Source organism: Furipterus horrens, unplaced genomic scaffold (assembly GCF_987537825.1).
Source record: "Furipterus horrens unplaced genomic scaffold, mFurHor1.1.pri manual_scaffold_2, whole genome shotgun sequence".
Taxonomy (NCBI): domain Eukaryota; kingdom Metazoa; phylum Chordata; class Mammalia; order Chiroptera; family Furipteridae; genus Furipterus; species Furipterus horrens.
Window position 1 is genome coordinate 187,483,835 of NW_028327172.1, and position 20,964 is coordinate 187,504,798.

At 37.7% G+C, this 20,964-nt stretch overlaps 1 protein-coding gene across 1 annotated transcript in view; it reads left to right on the forward strand.

Annotated features, from left to right (window-relative positions):
* The window catches only part of FRYL (FRY like transcription coactivator), a 169,617-nt gene that overhangs the window by 25,877 nt on the left and 122,776 nt on the right, over positions 1 to 20,964 (forward strand). Inside the window, exon 2 of the mRNA XM_090266905.1 lies at positions 14,733 to 14,932. Within this exon, the coding sequence (XP_090123031.1) occupies positions 14,733 to 14,932 (200 nt within the window). The remainder of the gene's footprint in view (positions 1 to 14,732; positions 14,933 to 20,964) is intronic.

Sequence of the window (20,964 nt, forward strand, 5' to 3'; positions counted from 1 at the left end):
CACAGCGTGTCTGTCTATGCCTCCATCTTGGCTGGAAGCCCCGTTTCTTACTTCATTACTTTTTATAGCTGAATAATATTTCATTGCATGGGTATACCAGATTTTGTTAATTAACTCCTCAGTTGAGAAATTGCTGTTTCTACAGCAGAGTAAATTGGGGCTCAGATAAGTTAAAGTACTCTAAGAATATCCTCTCACACACACAGAAAAAGCACAAACCCAAAGTCTTTAGCTTCCATTAATCCTTCATTTTTTAGTTTAAAGGTTTCCCTGATTTAGTGATACTAAGGAAAATGTGAAGGAGGAAATAGTTAACAGTTTGAGGAAAGGGTGGGCAGGTGAGTGGGTAGAAGGGACAGCACATGCTGGAGGCTGAAGGAAATATGGCCAGTTTGTCTGGAGCAGGTATGGGAATGGGCTAAAAGATAGTCAGTCGGGTGTCAGATCACATGGATTCTTTAAGACCTCATTTTGGTTTTTGGTCTCAAATCTAAAACAAATGGGAAATCATTGATGTACTTTGTGACAGTGGTTGGGGTGATTTCATCAGACTTAAAGTTTTCATGGGACAAGGGCAGAGAGGGAGAAGGAAGAGGCACAATGTATGCAAGGACATGAGTTAGGATGCTATTTAAGTGGACCAGATGTGAGATGAAAGTTGAACAGAGAAAGAAATGTTATTTCTTTACTTAGCAAACATGTATGTGGTGCCTACCAGATGGGCAGGTACTCTTTTAAGTGCTTTACAAATATTAACTCATTTAATTATGGATGTGGAAAATATTTAAGAGGTAGAGCTAATAGGTTTTAGATAGAGAAGGTGAAAAAGATGTTTAAAAGTTGAATTTATCGAGGTGACATTGGTTCACAAAACCATACAGGTTTCAAGTGTACAACTCAATAGGTCATCATCTGCACAGTGTCTCATGCAGTCATGGCCCCAAGCAAAGCCTCTTTCCATCCCCATTTCATCCCCCGCCCCCTTTGCCCACCTCTGCCTCCTCCCATCCTCCTTCCCCTCTGCCTATGACTCACTGTTGCCTGTGTCTGTGTGTGTATATATGTCTGTGTCTGTCCCATGCATCCATGCCTTTCTATCTCTTTCTGTTTTGTCAGTTTATTTCATTAGATTCCACATATAAGTGAGATCATAGGGTACTTGTTTTTCTCTGGCTTATTTCACTTAGCATGTAATTTCCAGGTCCATCCATGTTGTCACAAAAAGTAAATTCTTTTTTAGCAGCTGAGTAGTATTCCATTGTGTAAATGTACACAGCTTTTTTAAAATTTAGGTTCAAGTGGTGTATAAAACCTATAAAAAGACTACATCAGCAAAGTTACTATTAATCTATAAGAGTTCAGAAACTAAAACAAGGAGCAACATTTTAGCTTAAAAAGTCTCATCTCAAGAGAATCATGTATACTTCACATGAATAAAAACACCTGAAACCAAACAATTTTAAAAGCTCTAATACCCCAAATAAAGAAAAAATTAATTCAGAGGACTCAATCAAGCCATGGAGTCACAAAATGGCTAGATCTCCCTTCCACACTAACCATCCATGGAAGACCAAGGGCAGGCAGCCCTGCCAGAACAAGTACCACGTGCTTGCTGCAAAATTCTGTGGAGATTTCTTGTAGAACAGCAGTTTCCCATCTCTTGTGTCTCTCCCTATCATGCACGAAGCAACTCTGGCTGTGCTATTCTGTTATCATTATTTGTCAGCCATCTGTGACATGATACTGTACAGATAAGTAAAAAGTGTATTATCTAGTTCCCTTTCCCCCAAAGGTTGAAGTTCGGGTATCGGGGTAATTCTTCTGTGCAGTCTTTTATTTAGGCCAACTCAGTGACTTCAAGTTTGTTGCCAGCTGCATAATGCTCCCACATCTGTAGATAGAGCTGCTGTAGTTCCATTGTGTACACAGCTGTTTTATCCACTCATCTACTGATGGGCACTTAGGCTGTTTCCGGTTCTTGGCTATTATAAATAACACTGCAATGAACATAGGGGTGCATATATTCTTTGGAATTAGTGTTTTATGTTTCTTGGGATATAGTCCTAGAAGTGGGATTGCTGGGTCAAAAGGCAGTCCCATTTCTTAATTTTTTGAGGAAGCTCCATAATGTTTTTCACAGTAACTGCACCAGTCTGCATTCCCGCCAACAGTGCAAAAAGGTCCCTCTCTCTCCACATCCTCACCAGCACTTGTTGTTTGTTGATTTATTGATGATAGCCATTTTGGCAGCTATGAATTGATGTATCTCATTGTGGTTTTAATTTGCATCTCGGTGATGATTAGCAACTTTGAACATTTTTTTCAATTATCTATTGGCCATCTGTATGTCCTCTTTAGAGAAGTTTCTATTTAGGTCCGTTGCCCATTTTTAAATTGAATTGTTTGTCTTCTTGGTGTTGAGTTGTGTAAGTTCTTTATATATTTTGGAAATGAACCCCTTTTCAGATGTATTATTGGCAAATGCATTCTCCCATTCAGTGGGTTTTGAAGATTTTTATCAAATGAATTTGGTAGGGAATTTATGTTCTCATTGTCATTAATTTCATAGATGTATCCACTGAGAGTTAATGTTTGTCTTAATGGAAAAAAAATCATCTGTTGCTTATTGTCACAATACCCATCCTGTCATCCCTCAGAGAAATCCATCTGCTTTAGTATGTGGTGCCTGGACCATGAAGCCAACTTACTGTACTGTTCAGCAAACAGTATGAACTCTGTGATGGTCACTGAATTGGAGTTTTTAGTCCCAGATATCATTGAAGTTAGGAATCGTGGACTTGCTCCATCCATTAAAAAAAAAAAAAATCTGAATCTAACTCCTTAACTCGGTTTACCTCATTTGACAAAGAAGACATTTCATCTTCAAGATTAAGAAGTACAGCTGATTATCTAACTCATTAAGTATTTGGTTTTATAATTGGGTTTAAATGTTTTTCATTGGTGAATATTAGAATAAAGACACAAATTAATAATGATGTAGAAAATTTGAAATCATGAAAATCTAACACAGTTGGTCACAATATTCATGGGTGTGAGACTAATCAAAAAGATCAGGCTCACTGTTCCATAAACCTTGATGTCATAACCTTTCCCGTGTTGTACCTTCTTTTGTAGTCATATGTAATCATGTGTAGTAATGTAGACCCTGGGTCCAAGCCATTGGGAAGATGAAGAGTTTAGGAGCCCCAGCTTATAGTCCGGATGGCTCAGCATCACCCTAACCTCACTACAAGTTTGGGTCTGATTTTATTCTTCAGTACTAATGTCCGGGCTGCTTCCCATTCTTGTGTCAAAGCTTCCAGCTCTGATAATTGGTATTTCCTTCTTCCTTATTAGACTTATTTGGTCAAACTCTTTTGGTACTCTATTTTTTCCAAATATGGAACCCTGCTTTGCTCTTCAAGAGACTGAATTTTCATCCAAAAACAAAACTTGAGAATTAAGTTATATTGACCTATCTTTTTAATAATTAAGCCCACCTAGGACAGTTAAAATGTCTACATATTTCCTGTTGTTAGACTTTGCATTATACATCTATTTGCTAGCATATCTGTTGTTCTTTCTTGGACCTCCCTGGTGCTTTTTACTTGTTATACTGTTAGATACCATAGTCTGCCACCATTAGTAGAGTTCTCATTACCTCCAGTGTTACTGATATTCAGCCATTATGCATTCTTATGGCCACATTGGTATTTATAGCCAGAAGCTGTTCTGGCTGTCCTTCTATAATTTTTAAACATATCTGGCCTATTATAGTGTTTAGGTCCCAAACCACTGGGTACTGGCCAAACTCTTAGACTTCTTTTCTGAAAGTAGCCATGTTTATAGACTCATCATCTTGATTAGACGTAGTTTGCTAACCTTTTGCAGGATGGAATGGGATGCTCTCTTGATTATACTTCTAATCTGCTAATGCATGATGTCCTAGAACGTTGCCTGTTCCGTGGAATGTCTGACTATTTTTGGTCTACTAGTACATTTTCATTAAGGGTGTTATTTTCCAATTTGAAAAACTTTGCTAATAAGTAAAGCTTTATGGTTTTTATGAAAACAGATTTAAAGAGAAATATATTTGAATAGGGAAGGCTGTAGAAGTCAAAGTTTAAATTGTCAGACATATTTCTTTTAGAAAATAATGAATTGTAAACGTGATGAGAGTTCATAGTAGAAAATCATATGAATTATCTTGAAAGCTGTATTTTCAGTAGTATTTATTGATCTATGTGATACAGAAAGTAGTTAACAAAGGCATTCATAAAAATTAAAATATGAATTAATATTCGTTAACATGTAATATATCAACAGTATAACATAATAGCAAATTCTAATTTATATTAGATACACTAAGTGGATCTTTTTATTTAAAATAAGGTCCACTGATATTTATAGCTACTTTATTCATAATCACCAAAACTTGGAAGCAATCAAGATGTCTGTCCTTCAGTAGGCAAATGGAAAAATAACCTGTGGCTCAAATGAAGTGAACTATTAAGCTGTAAAGACTTAGGGGAAATTTAAATGCATATTACTGAGTGAAGGAAGCCAGTCTGAAAAGACTACATGCTGTATAATTCCAACTGTATGACATTCTTTAAAAGGCAAAACTATTTGGAGAGATGGTAAAAAGATGCGTGGTTGTCAGGTCAGGGGTTAGGGAGGGGGAGGGATGAATAGGTGGAGCGTAGAGGATTTTTAGGACAGTAAAATTACTCTGGATGATGATATAATGGTGGATACATTTGTTTGAATCCATAGAATGTAGAATACAAAGAGTAAACCCTAATGTAAACTCTGGATTTTGGGTGATAATGGTGTGTTCATGTAGGTGTATCAATTGCAACAGATGTACTAGGGGGAGGTTATGCGTGTGCAGGAGCAGGAGGTATATGGGATATATCTACCATCCTCTCAGTTTTGCTGTGAACCAAAACTGCTCTAAAAATAAAAGTCTTAGAAAACAAGGAGAAATGAAACAAAAAGAAGCTTCACATACAATTTTGGAGCAATATATGAATGAGTGATTCTTATTATAGGGAGCCTATAGAAGAAAAGAAAATGTCGTTGTCGGCAGCCGTCCGTCTCGAGAGATGATGGTGTAGCTTCTTAAGAGTCTATCTGCACCGCCGAGAATGGCTGTGCAGTCCGACTCGGGAGTGACATGGTATCTGTCTCCTCCCGTGTTGAATCGACATCTTGCGATGACGCTGGAGTGTCCTCTCCAGTGAAGCTGAAGCTACAGAGCCTGGGCAGGGTGATATGGAGGGTCTGCTGTTGCCCATGCAGCAGACCCCCCCTCTCTTCGCAGCTGAAGGGTCCAAGGGAAAGACGGAGTCGATACAGCTTGGCTTCAGGTGCGCCGCAGGAGTTGCCGGTGTTGACTACAACGTCAAACCGCCTTAGGGACTCCGGCTCCGGATTTTCTGTCGGGGTTTACTCCCTTAGCCTTTCCCCTGAAGAGGTATGCCGCAAGGCAGCGGAGGTTTTTTGGAGTCAGAGTTTTCCTTCTCTGATGTGCCCTGACTGGAAGATCGAACCAGCGACACTTAGCTCGCAGGCCGACGCTCAATCCACTGAGCCAAACCAGCCAGGGTCAAAAGAAAATGTAATGCCAATAAAATGGTCTTAGTAATATTCTTGAAAATAAGGTCAGTACATATTTTCAATCTGTTGTTGGGAATCCCCATATGCACAGGGTGGACTTCAGTTATACTCAGATTTTCTGCTGCATGGAGGTCAGCACCACTAGCCACCCCCTGCCCTCTGCCAGGTGTTCAAGTATAGTGCATTTTTATTCAGAGTATAGGGGCATTGTATTATCATGGTTTGATGTATAGGGCCTAGTGTGGTTCACATAGAAAACAGTCACTTTGGCTGCTATGTGAAGTTGTTATTTCATCTGCCTAGAGGCAGTGATAACTATGAGGAAGATTTTTCAGGAGTGTACTAGACTATTAATAGAATGTGAACTTAAAATTTAGCTATGCAGAGAAAAGGGAGGCTTATGCAAAAGTGGTGGGATTTGATGACTAGACTGGATACAGAATGTAAGGCACTGGGAGGAATCAATGGTGGATCTAAAGTTAACATTGAAACCCCAGCCTTTCCTGGCTGCTGTGGCTCAGTGGGTTGAGCGTCAGCCTGCGAACCAAGTGTCACTGGTTCGATTCCCAGTCAGGGCACATGCCTAGGTGGCGCTCCAGGTTCCCAGTTGGGGGTACATGAGAGGCAACCACACATTGATGTTTCTCTCCCTGTCTTTCTCCTTTCCCCTCTCTCTAAAAACAAATAAATAAAATAAAATAAAAAATAAAAAAATAAAAACATTAAAGTTAAAAAAATGATTAAAAAAAAGAATTGGAACCAATAATTCAATTTAAAAGGAAAAAAAGAAAAAGAAACCCCAACTTTTGAAATCATGCTTAGAGAGGGGCAGAGGATTGACAGGCCACTGAGATATGTGGCCAGGAGCACGGACAGTGAATGTAGTGAAGGGGCAGACACCCTGACAGAAAAGTCAGCTTAATGTTTGCAGTACGAACTGGGAGAACCACATATGTATTAGGTTTTGAATTGTTTTACTGATCCTTCATGTTGCTTCCTAGAGCTTTGCCTCTCACATGTCTTTATTTAACATTCTCTGAATTGCTGGATTGTGCTTTTTTTAGTTTTATATACATAGGTTTCCTTACTTATGATGTTTTTGAAGCTTTTTAATTATCAAAATAGGTTTTAAATAAAATCATTGTATAGAACCGGCTGTTCCACTTTAGAAGGATGAGTGAAAGGCAATGGTTCTCAACCTTGGCTGCACATTAGAGTCACATTGGGGAGCTTTTCAAAACATACCGATGCCTGGGCCTCACTCCAAAGATTTTGATTGTGGTTTAAGGAATTGCCAGAGAAGCCAGCAAAGACCGGGATTGGGTCAGGAAACTTGACTTTACCTTAAAGACTGAGAGTGGGTATGAAATCTTATTCAGCAGGTAGAATTGTAATCAACGGTCTGACAGAGATGAATTTTTATGTTTGCCAATTTATTAATTTAACAGTGAGAAATACACTGAGTGGATGTTAATGCTTGAGCTGGCAGACCATCCGTTGCTTTCCTTGTGGGGTAGGTCATAAATTGCTGAATTAATATCAGTGGCATGGAGAGCCTGAAGTTCAAAGCAATTAGTATCTGTGATGCTGTGCTGTAAGGGCCAGAATACTCATCCTTGTTGTCCGGCCTTCTGGATTGTGTGTAGGTGGGTATAACATTTCTATTAGCCTTGTGTTAAGTGTTCAATTTCCCTGTACCTCGCCAACAATAGATCTAATTATTTTTAAAAATATTTGCCAGTCAGATGTGCATAAAATGAAAGCTTATTGCCATTTTAACTTGCCTTTTATGGGTGCTCTAAATTTTGAATGGATATTTTTACAGATATTGTCCTTTTAGGTTTGTTCTTACATGATTCGCGTAAGTATATCTTTTGACAAATTTTCTCTATTGTGTTGTCTTTTGTTAATTGGTGAGAGCTCTGTGAATATTTTATATTTTCTATCATCTATATTGTACTTTTTTCCAACTTTGTCTTTTCTTGTTTATGGTATCATCTGCTTTATAAATATATAAAATTTTTATTTGGTAGAATGACCTCATGTCTTCATAATTTTCGGTTTTCTATCTTGGCTAAAGGTCTCTTCTCTCCTGGATTGTACATGTTGACTACTAATTTTTTTCTAAGACTTTTGAAAATTAACTTTCAATTTTATATTGATCTGGACTTTGGTTTTTGAATATAGCATATTTTTTCCAGATGAATAGTTAGTTATTCCAATATTATTACTAAATAAATGTTTTTTATCCTTCTGATTTTCCCCATGTTGAATTCTTATTCTGGGTATTTTGAGGAGATCTCCAGTCTTTTCCATTAATCTTTTATATCTACACTTATGTTTACTGAGTTGATTACTATTACTTTGTTATGATGTAGTCATTTTATATATTGATATGTGCTTTGATTATAGTTATAATGTGTTCTGATTACAGTTATATCATATTTGGATTTAGAAAATATTTTTTGTATTTTTTAAATAACTTTTTTAGCTTTTCTTGGGTATTTGTTCCTGCATGTATACTCTTAAGATAGTTTTATTCAACACAACCTAAACAGAATAGTATTGCAATCTTAATTGGAATTGTAGTAATATATTAATTTTTTGAGAATTGACACTTAGTGCTCCCATCTACAAATTATGTCTTTCTATGTTCAGATCTTTTTATGCCCTTCAGTGTGATCTTGTAGTTTCTTCCATATAAGACCTATGCTTTTCTTATTAAATTTATCCCTACCTCTTTTATATTTGTGAATAGATTTTTGTTGATTTTCATTTTTAGGTGGTTATTGCTAGTTAATATAGAAAGTTTCATGTCTTTTCAGTATTTATAACAAGTGATTTAATTTTTTGGTACTACTGCATTTACCTCCATAATCCCATAATTTCCAGGGTGTTGTTGAATGATAAGGCAAAAATCACTATCTTTGTTTAGTTTCTGTTTTTAATAGAAATAGGTTTGGTGTTTTGAAACCTATGATATTTGCTGCTGGTGTTTGGTAAATAATTTGTTTCTTTGTCACTAGCTGCTGGATGCCAGTAGTATGTAGTTATATTTCTTTGTCTGCTAATTAAGTGGGGATCATACATATTTTAAAGAGTAATCCTAAGGGTGAGGGAAGGGGGGAAGAGCAGTCTCAGCACCTATGAACCTGTTAGTTAACATATTAGGTTAATGTATTACGAGGAAGCCTCTTTGCTTCTTGTCTTTTCCCGTCATCACAGCCTCGGGGGTATAGAGGATTCAGGCCACCTACTTACACATTCTGCTCATCCTCTGAGAAGTAAAAGAAGATGCCTACATGTCTATATGCAGTTGCTTACGTACCCCAGGCTCAGGTCTTGCTAGGTATGTTTGCTGGACAAGGTCCTACAGGATTTTGATGTTCAGCTTTACCCTATGCTGATCCCCAGGCTCCTGTCCGGCTAGAGGAGAAAAGTTGACGACAATAGCTTTTTCCCCTGGCAGTGAAAATTTTTATGAGAAGGGGAGAGGAGGAAAATAATGAAAACAACTTTCTTCTTGCTTCTGATACACCCATGGGTTGAGATATAATTCAAATCATTTATTTTTTAGAGAGAAAGCAAAATCTTAGAGAGGTTAAATAATTTGACTAAGATAATAATGATAATAATGATTATAATAATCAAATCAAGGACTCTTGGTCTTCTGACTCTTAGGTCCATGCACATTTTTTAAATACCCCATTATTTCTAGATTTTCTGAATACTTTCTTAGCTGAGTTTCTGAAGGTTCAAAAGAGTATAAGAAAATAACCTCAGGGAGATTCAAGCTGAATGAATAATGGATTATTTAGATGATAGATCATTTTTCTTGAGCTTTATAATAAGTGAAATTTCTGTAGTAGACATCAAGTTAAAAAATTGGAAATGTGTCCAAGATGTCATAGGACTTCTATGTTTAGAAACTGTTTTCAATGGGAATAGTTTAGACTAGGATAAATAAACATTTTAGGAACAGATGTCCAAAGAACAAGCAAAAGTCTTAATTTTTTATTGAAATGCAACCAGAAGCAGAAAAGTTAGACTGAGTAGTGAGGAAAATGATTTCATTCACATAGAACAGAAAGAATTTACTAAGAAAATTAATAAGAATTAGATAGATCCTCTATGAAGGAAAAATGCACACTTTTTTTGAGTATACAAAAGAAGATAAATTAATTAATGAGGGTATGCCAGGTTCTAGACAAGACGTCTTAAGATGTCATTTTTCTTCTAATTAACTTGCAAAGATATGCATAAATTGGAAAGTATAAGAGAAAGACAGTAGCTGCGAAATTAATGAAGATGATGAGTAAACAGGGGTATTTGTACCAACAGATAATAAAACCTATTATAATAAGCTACAATAATGAAAAGTATAGTACTGATACAAAACTGATCAATAATGAGGAAGATAAGAAGCACACCTGAGCCTGCCTTTAGCTTATGATAGTGAATATAAATTAGTGACAGAATTTCAGTAATGGAATCCAGAAGAATTGATTAAATATTGGAGGAAAAATGAAACAATGTTTTTATTGTATATACAGTAAAGATATTACTCAAATATGGATGACAGATTTAAATGGAAAAAATAAAACTAAAAAAGAGTTAAAAATATATCTAATCAGAGTGGGAAAGCCTTTTCTTCCTAGTCCATTTTATGTAAACGAATTTTGAGATGCAGCCAAAATATTTGATTTGGAAAATAGTTATTCTAAGCAAATAGTATGCTAGACATTTAAAGGAGAAAATAAAGCCACCAATCTGAAAGTTCTTAGAAACTAAGGATTTAATGTGACACATGACTTTAATTAGGAGTCAACTTCCTCATCATAGATGGATGATAACTTGAAGTGGTATTCTAGATCTCAAAACTCATTCTTACCAGGGATTTTACCAGTGGGTTGTTACACCATTGGTAGCTTGAAATCAGGTGTGATGGAAGTAAATACATACTGGAAATTGGCAAATCAGGCCTTTTTTTTTTTTTTGAGCCATTTACCTGCATATCACTTGAAAATAAGAATAGGTTTGTTAGGAAAAAATGAGATGATATGCAAAATACCTTAATAAAATATTAAATAATGTTTCATTTCCATCAGAAATGAATGATGTCCAGTATGAGTTTCCTTCATTCATGAAGAAATTTTGAGGTATACCTTGGTTTATAGCAAATTGTGTTTGTGCAATAAAGTCATCAAATGATGCTTTCATACTGTACCACTTAACACCCATGACACAATATTAGATTCTCTCTTTCATCTTCAGATATACTTGCTCTCAGATGTACAGTGTTTCTCTGGATAGTTAGTTGAAAGGTACCTCGATCCAACTGGTCTCTCCAGAAGTTGAAATTTGCTATTACTCCCTAATAATGATTTTGCTTTCTTTGTTTCTACTCTCAGCCCCTGTCCACCATATAATCTGATTTGTGTTTTTGACATTTTATTTTTAATTGACTTAGTATAAACTGTTTCCTTTTCCTGAGCTTGAGCCAAGTATATTGTTGTTTTAAGCTTTAGCTGGAGCTGTTGTTTATTTTGACTCTTCCCAGGCACCTTTGGTTCTGGCAGTCAGGGATAGAATAGGCTTTTCTTTCTTTTGTTTTTATGTTTATAAAAACTAATAGGCTTTATTTTTTAGAGCAGTTTTAAGTTTACAGAATATATGAGTAGAAAATAGAGTTCCCATATACCCCCTTGTGGGGCCCCCCATTTTTTCTATTACATTAGCATAGTACGTTTAAAACAATCAATGACCCTACAATAACACATCAAAATCACCGAAAGTCTGTAGCTTACATTACATTTACTCTTGTGTTTGTTGTATGTTCTATGGGGTTTTGACAGATGTATAGTGACAAGTATCCACAATTGTAGTTTCACACAGAATAGTTTCATGGCCCTAAAAAGTGTCCCTTGTGCTGTCATATTCATTCTTTTTCCCAACCCCCCAACCTGAACTCCTAATAACCACTGATTTTTTAATTGTCTCCATAGTTTTACCTTTTCCAGACTGTCATATAGACGAAGTCAAATAGTATGTAGCCTTTTTAGACTGGCTTCTTTCACTGAGTAATAGGCATTTATGTTTCCTAGAAGGTTTTTTATGACTTGAAAATTCTTGTTTTTTACGTGCTGGATATACCACAATATATCCAGTTACCTACTGAAGCATATCCTGGTTGCTTCAACATTTTGGCAATCATAAATAAAGTTCCTCTAAACATCTGTGTGTGCAGTTTTTTTGTGTGGATGTATTTTAAACTTCTTTGGGCAAATACCAAGGAGTACAGTTGCTGGGTTGTATGGCATGAACATGTTTAGTTTTGTAAGAAACCTCCAAACTTCTTTTCAGAATGGCTTTATAATTTTGTGTTCCCACCAGCAATGAATGGAAGTGCTTGTTCTTGCACGATCCTCACCAGCATTTGGTGTTATCAGTGGTCTGAATTTTGGCCGTTCTATTAGGTGTATAGTTGCATTTCATTGTTGTTTAAATTTGCATTTCTCTGATGACCTGATGTGGAGTATCATCTTTTCATATGCTATTTGTTATTTCTTTGGTGAGGGTCTGTTCCAATGTTTTGTCTGTTCTTAAATTGAGTTGCTTATTTTCTTAGGGGTGAGTTTTAAGGATTCTTTATGTATTAAGGATTCCTTATATGTTTTGGATACTGGATATGTGTTTTGCAAATACTTTCTTCCAGTCTGTCTCGTCTTTTCATTCTGTTAACAGTATCTTTAGCAATGTTGAAGTTAATTTTAATAAAGATTAACTCGGTCAGTCTTGAGTATATTTCATTTTCATTTTTATTTCTAAAATATAAGTTAAAATTCTGGAAACTGAATAGCCTTTTAAAATGATTCCCTAGAGTTATCCAACATAATAATGACATAAAATTAAGTATTCTTAATGTTTCAAAATAACATTTTTAAATTTGAGATCTTTTTTCCACAATGACATTTGTTAATAGATAATACACAATGTTGGATCATGAAATGAAGTTAACAAATAGGTCCTTGTTTTAAATAAATAGTGTGCACTGTGTTCAAAGGACTGTGAATTTTTGTTTTTAATTGTTCTTATACAATTTTAGTCCTAGAATACAATATATTGTACTTTAATTTTATTGATACAAAGATATTTGAGGTGCAATACTAACAATTTGTAATATTCTTTAGATATTTTCTTAAAAATATATAAATATCATAAGTATTATATATGACTAATTTTTAATCTTAACCTTGGAGGAAAATACTCTATTTTGTGCAAATATTAGTGAATAAACAAGGATAATGAATAGGGCATGCATGAAAGGAAGTCAAGTATGTGGAAGTTCTATCTTTCAAAAAAGATTAAAATTTTTTTTCTTGAGATTTTATTTTTAGAGAGAAGGGAAGGAAAGGAGAGAGGGAGAGAGAAACATCAATGTGTGGTTGCCTCTTGCACACCCACAACCAGGCATGTGCTCGACTGGGAATCGAACTGGCGACCCTTTGGTTCACAGGCCAGCCCTCAATCCACTGACCACACCAGCCAGGACAGATTTTTTTAAATTCACAAATTATTTTTTTCAGAAATGACTGCTATAACCTGACTTTGTATTGCATTCTAGAATTTTCTTTTGGAATCATGACAGGTCACCTTTCTATATCTTGATATGTACTGTGTTTGGTAGAGTAGGTTATTTTAGTTGACAGAACAATTCCTTATGAGTTTGGAATGTATGAATTTAGAGTAAGTTTACTGTCCTATAGTTATATAGACACGTACACATAGACAGAAATTCACTGTTTGAATAATTGTGTTCTGTTTTCTTTTCAAGGAGGGGGTTACATATAGGACAGCATATGATAAGGCAATACTGAAGATCAAGTTGAGGTGGAGAAGTACAATCTTGCAAGTTCTCCTTGAATGTTCTAGGGCAGAGGGGATGACATAAGCTATAGTTAGAGAGTGTGAGAGTGTGTTACGCAGTGGGCTGGAAGAGCGAGGGGAAGGTAAAGTGCCGATAGAAATCCAAGGTAGGCTGCGCAGGCAGTCAAGAGAATAGAACAGGTTGGTATAAGCAGCATGCAATGGCACGTGCTCTTTTTGTGCCACACCTGGTGCAACGGACTGTTTGCCAGGCACGGTGTCATCCCTAATTGAGTAAATGGCACCACTTTCCTTGGAGTGATTCAACCATAAAAACAGAGTCATCTTTAATTCCTTTCCCTCACCTTGATATCAAACCCACTAATGTATGATAGATCCCAAATCCTTTTCTTTCTCCTGTGCCTCTACCGTCCTCTTAGCCCGAGCTGTGACCGTCTCATCTTGGCTTCTGCAGTGGCTTGTCTGATTCTATATTTGCCCTCTTCTGATCCATTTTCTAGAGGGTCCAGAGAGATCTTTTACAGAATTGTAATTGCATTTAGAATAAAATCTAATTTCCTTACAAAGTTCTAAAACTTTGATCCCTGACTAATGATTCTGACTTCATTTCACATTGCCTCTAACCCTACTTCATCCCTTGAGTTCTAGCCACACTGGTCTTTTTATTTCTCAAAATTCTCACTCAGCATTGAGACTTCCGCTCCTGGTGCTTTGCCTTGTTGCCTCTTTTTTGTCATTTAGATGTGAGTCTAAAGGTAGGTTTTTTACATGAGGCCTTTGCTGAGCATGCTCTCCAAAGTAGTATATTTCAATCCCTAACCCCATCCGTGTTTCATTTACTCACAGATGTTTTATTTCTTTTATCTGTACATGACTTTGTTTAGAATTCATCTATTCAGTACCTATTTATTGTATACCTAGTACACACCAGGCATAGTTCTTGGGATCCATCAATGAACAAAAAAGACAAGAGAATCCCTGTTCTTATGGAATTCACATTAATAGGGTTGAAGAAAAATAATACATAATATACATGTAAGTAAATTAGTGTTGAGAAGTGTTAGAAGACAGCAAGTATAAATAGAGAAAAATAGAATATGTTTAATACAGATTGGGAGATCTGGATGCAGTTTAGAGACAGCATGCTTATTAAGTAGGGTGGTTAGAGCAGGCCTAAATAGTTGATTATTAAAGTAGAGCTCTTTTGTTTCTTTTATTTTTAGCGTCATCACCAGTAAGCAAAGGGAATAAGTACTGCACTTCTTCCAACTCTCATCCCACATTGGGGAAAAAGAATATCATCATGTCAAGCATTACGATTGACCCAGATGTCAAGCCTGGTGAATATGTCATCAAGAGCCTCTTTGCAGAATTTGCTGTTCAAGCTGAAAAGAAAATTGAAGTTGTAATGGCTGAACCCTTGGTGAGTGGAGCTTACCTATAAATCTGAAATATTTTCTTGACTTTTTGTATTAACCAATATAATACAAATTTTGCAAAGAAAATAATATACTTAAAAAATATTAAAGGAAGCCAATCTGAAAAGGCTCCATACTGTATAATTCCAACTATATGACATTCTGGAAATGGCAAAACTATGAAAATAGCAAAAAGATGAGTGGTTGCAGGGGTTGGGTGTGGGTGGAGGGAAGAATAGGCAGGACCCAGAAGGTTTTCAGGGCAGTGACAATACTCCGTATGATACTATAATGGTGGATACATGTCATTGTACATTTGTCCAAACCCATAGAATCTACAGCACTGAGACTGAAGTGAACTGTAATGTAATCTGTGGACTTTGGATGATCATGATGTAGGTTCATCAGTGGTAACAAATGCACCACTTTAATGCCGAAGATTGGTAATGGAGGAGGCTATGCATGTATGGGTGAAGTGGGTATGGGACGTTTCTACTTTCTGTTCACTTTAGCTGTGAACCTAAAACTGTTCTAAAAATGATCTTAAAAAATTTGAGATAGGTTAGTATGGTACTCCCCCTTTATCCATGAGGTGATAAGTTCCAAGACCCCCCTATTACATGCCTGAAACCAGGGATAAGTACTGAACCCTATGTATACTATCCTTTTCCTATACATACATAACTTTTCACATAAAAGAAGCACTTTGCGGCTTTTCTCAGGCATATCTGAATCGCCAGCATCACTACTCTTGCATTTTGGGGCCATTATTAAATTAAACAGGGTTGTTTGGACACAAGTACAGTGATACTATGACAGTTGATCTGATAACCTAGATGGCTACGGAGTGGGTAATGGGCAGGAACCATATACGGTGTGGATATGCTAGACAATGGGGTGATTCACATCCGTGCTGGCACAGAGCAGGACAGCGCAACATTTCATCACTAGTAGAACAGCACACAATTTAAAACATATGAATTGTTTATTTTTGAACTTTCCATTTAATGATCACAGGTAATTGAAACTGCTGAAAGTGAAATTGCAGATAAGGCGGAACTACTGTAGTAAAATGGTGTCTAGAGGGTTGTAATGGGTTCATTGACCCCCTCCCTTTTTTAAATAATGTTTAACTTTTCAACTACAGTTCACATTCAATATTATATTAGTTCCAGGTATATACCCCAGTGATTAGATATTCATATAACTTACAGTGATCACCCTAGTAAATTGAGTAGCCATCTGATACCATACATAGTTATCACAACATCCCTTTGCTGTACTTACATCCCCACGACTATTCTGTAAATACCATTTTGTACTTAATCCCTTCACCTTTTTAAACTATTCCCCCCCTCAACCACCCTTCCATCTGGCAACCATCAGAATGTTCTATCTATGAGTCTGTTTTTGTTCTGCTTATTTGTTTATTTTGTTTTTTATATTCCACATATAAGTGAAATCGCATGACATTTGTCTTTCTCTGCCCGATTTATTTCACTCAGCACTCTCTAGGTCCATCCATGTTGTTTTAGATGGCAAGATTTTATTATTTTTTTATGGCTTACTCATATCGCATTGTGGATATGCACGACTTCTTTATCAATTCATTTATTGCTGGACATTTAGGTTGCTTCCATATCTTGGATATTGAAAATAATGCTGCAGTGAACATATGGATATATATGCTTTTTCATTTTAGTGTTTTGGGTTTCTTTGGATAAATATCCAGAAGTGGAATTGCTGGGTCCTTCTTTGCCTCTTGTTATAGCCTGTTTTAAACTCTTTTGTCTGGTATAAGTATTGCTATGCCAGCTTTCCCCCCCTCATTTTCATGAGATATTTTTTCCATACCTTTACTTTATCTGTGTTTGTCTTTCAATTTGAAGTGAGTCTCTTGTAGACAGCATGTGTAAGGGACTTTTTTGGTTATCCATTCAGCTTCCGTATGCCTTTTTATTGGAGGAGTTAATTGATTTGAATTTAAAGTAATTTTTGATACAGATGTATTTATTGCCACTTTATTATTCATGTTTCTTTTTAATCTATTTCTTCTTTCTTTTCTTCTTCTTAAAGAAGATTCTTTAACATTTTTATAATACTGGTTTGGTGGTGATAGACTCCTTTAGTTTTTTCTTGTCTGTGAAGCTGTATCTGTCTTTCAATTCTAAATGATAGCTTAATCTTGGTTGTAGGTCTTTGCTTTTATCACTGAATATTTCTTGCCAATCTCTTCTGGCCATCAAAGTTTCTTTTGAGAAATCAGCTGATAGTCTTGTGGAATCTCCCTTGTAGGTAGCTAACAGCTTTTCTCTTGCATCTTTTAAGGTTCATTGTCTTTAACCTTTCTCATTTTAATTATGATGTGTCTTGATGTGTTGCTCTTTGGCTCCATCTTGTTTGGGACTTTCTGTGCTTCATGGACTTGTATGTCCATATTCTTCACCAAGTTAGGGAAGTTTTCATTTTTTAAAATAGATTTTCAATTTCTTGCTCTCTTATCCTTCCAGCACCCCCATGATGCACATGTTGATACACTTGAAGTTGTCCCAGAGGCTCCTTACATTGTCTTTATTGTTTTGGATTCTTTCTTCTTTTTGCTGTTCTGATTGGGTATTTTTTGCTTCCTTATATTCCAGATTGCTGATTTCATTCTCAGTTTCATCGACTCTACAGTTGATTCCCTGTAAATTATTCTTCATTTCAGTTAGTGTATCCTTCATTTATGACTGGTTCTTTTTTATGGTTTCCATGGCCTTTTTTATGCTGTTGAAGTTCTCACTAAGTTTCTTGAGCATCTTTATACCAGTGTTTTGAACTTTGCATCTAGTAGCTTCCTTGTCTCCATTTTGTTTAGTTCTTTTTCTGGAGTTTTGTTCTGTTCTTTTATTGGAGACAAGTTTTTTTGTCTCCTCATTTTGGTAGCCTCCCTGTGTTTGTTTGTATGTATTAGGTAGAGCTGCTGTGTTTCCAAATCTTGGTACAGTGGCCTTATGTAGTATGTGTCCTGGCTTCCACCTCATCCCTGTACAGGCTGTTTGTACTTGGCTGTTGTGTTTCACCCTTGACTATTGTTGGCTTGACTGCTGTTGGCACATCAATGGGAAGAACTTATCAGCTGTGAGGATGTGTTGCTAGTAGAGGTGGCTAGGTGGTTCTTCAGTGTGGTTGAAGCTGTCCATTGGGTGCACTGGCTCTGCCACTTCCTGTGAGGTACAGGCCAAGGTCAGCTGCCCCCTGTGGCCAGACTGGGACCAGCTGTCATGAGCCACAGCAATCTGCAGATGAGTGCTACTTGTGCTGGGCTTGGAGGTGTCTGGGTGAGGCCAAGCTGTGAATCAAGGCTGGCTGCTGATAAGGCCAGGCCTGAGGCCACAAGATGCTGCTTCTTTAGTTTGTGAACCTTTTAGAAATTTTAGGAAATCCCACAGTATAAACCGAGACTGGCTACTTGTATGGAAAAGCCATAGGAAGTGGCCTGTGTGGGCTCACAAGTTGGATAGGGAATCACCACTGCTGGGCAAACAGTGTTAGCCAGATTGATGGAGACTCAGATAGGGAATCTGCCTATGTCCATAGTGGGAGGGCTCAGCAAAGGAACAGTGGCTTCTGCCTGCACTTGTGTCTGGGAGAAAGCTTACTCTAGCTCTTCTTTGGAAACCAGCTCCTCATGGTATGTCCCAGTCACCTTTTGGACTGCTGCTCCAGTGCTGGGGTTCACAGCAAGGGAGTTTGTCAGAGTAAGCCTGTGTGGCCCTGTAAGAGGAAGGCCTGGGATTCCAGAAGCCCTTTGTCTCACTCAGCCACAGTCCTCACTGGTTTTCACAGCAGAGCTTATAGGAACTTCCCTTTCTTGGGCTGGGTAGCCTGGTGCGGGGCTGAAACCTCTTTTCTCAGTGGGGACCTCTGTAGTTGAAATGTTCCTCCTGATTTTTAATTGCCACAATTGTCTGTGGGGACTAGGAGTTCTGCCTCTCCACTCCTCCCAGCACTCTCATCATGACTTTTTTGTACATCCTTAGTTATAGAACCTCTGTTCAGGTAGATTTCAGGTTCTGAATGATCGTTCTTCTATAGTCATCTTATTTAAAAAAATTTTTAAGTATATTTTATTGATTATATTGTTACAGTAGTCCCGATTTTTTTCCTTTGCTCCCCTCTGCCCAGTACCCCCCGTTCCCTCCAGCAATCCCACCCCTCCTTAGTTCATGTCCATGGGTCATGCATATAAGTTCTTTGGCTTCACCCTTTCCTATATTATTCTTAACTTCCCCCTGTCTATTTTGTACCAACCAATTATGCTTCTTAGTTTCTGCACCATATCCCCATTTCTCCCCCTCCCCCATCCCAGCTGATAACCCTCCAAGTGATCCCCATACCTATGATTCTGTTCCTATTCTGGTTTGCTTAGTTGGATTTTGTTTTTATTTTTTAGATTCCGTTGTTGATAGTTGTGAGTTTGTTGTCATTTTAGTGTTCATAGTTTTGATCTTTTTCTTAAGTAAGTCCCTTTGACATTTCATATATTAATGGTTTGGTGATGATGAACTTCTTTAGCTTTACCTTGTCTGGGAAGCACTTCTGCCCTTCCATTCTAAATGATAGCTTTTCTGGATAGAGTAATCCTGGTTGCAGGTTGTCTTTCATCACATTGAATACTGCTTGCTAGTCCCTTCCTGTCTGCAAAGTGTCCTCTGAGAAATCAGCTGATAGTCCTATAGGCACCCTCCTGTAGGCAACTCTCTGCCTCTCTCTTGCTGCCCCCAGGACTCCTCCGTCTTTACCTTTCGCCTTTGGCATCTCAATCATGATACATCCTGGTGTGGTCCCCTCTGGGTCCAGCTTACCTGGGACTCTTTGTGCTTCCTGGACGTGTATGTCCATCTCCTTTGCAAAATTTGGGAAGTTTTCCTCATTTTTTTCAATTCTTGCTTCCTTGTTCTGCACTGGTTGACTTGTTTTTTTCTTCCTTATGTTCCAAATTACTGATTTAAACCCCAGTTTCCTTCCGTTCACCACTGGTTTTGTGTGGATTTTCCTTCGTTTCACTTAGCATAGCCTTCACTTCTTCTCTTATATGTTTGCCGTACTCAGGCATATCTGTCAAGCCTGTGAGCATCTTTATCACCAGTGTTTTAAATTCTGCGTCTATTAGGTTGTCTGTCTCCTCACCTTTTAGGTTGGCTATCCTCTCGTCACTTAGTTCTCCCACTGGAACCTTGATCCATTTCCCCTTTTGGGCCATACTTCTCTGTCTCCTCATTCTGACAGGCTCCTGTGTGTGTTTGTCTTCGCATCCCAGGTAGAGCTGTTGCTCCTGTTACATTGTAAGGGGCAGAGCCTTAGGGATTCGTCAGTACAGGGCGACCTGTTTCACCACGTTGTGGTGCTGTATATTGGGGAGAGGTCAGAGAGGAAACAATGGTGCTAGCCCAGCACTCGCTCCTTTTCCAGGCACCTCTCCCACTTCCACACCAGACTGGTGCTCTGCTAGCTGCTGCCCTGGCTATCGTTCCCAGAGTGGGTGGGTCTGTGGACGTTCTAGGACTATGGGAGCCTTTTAAACAAGTGGACTCTGCTGAGAGACTTGGCAGTTTCTGCCTCCACCCCAACCCTCACTGGTCTGCACAGTCAGAAGCAAAGAGGCTTGATTTTCCCTGGTGCTAGGACCCTATGCTGCAAGGTCTGGTGAGGAGCTGGGATCACTCCCCAGGTGTCCCTCCTGACATTTTAAAATGTGTGATTGTGCTTTCTGCTGCCACAGCTGCTGCTGCTGCTTCTACCGCCACCACACTGCCATCCTCTCTGCCCTGACTCTGCCCCTCCTACCTGTCTGGATGAGTATTTCTTCTTTATATCTTTGTTTGCTGGACTTCCATGTAGTTTGATTTTCTGGAACTTCTGGTTGTTTCTAGTTTTGAAGTAGTTGTATTCCTTCTTAGTTGTGGAGGGAGATGCAGTGTGTCTGTGGTCGTGAGAGGAGGTGAGTACAGCATTTACATATGCTGCCATCCTACCAGGAAGCCCATAATCCACT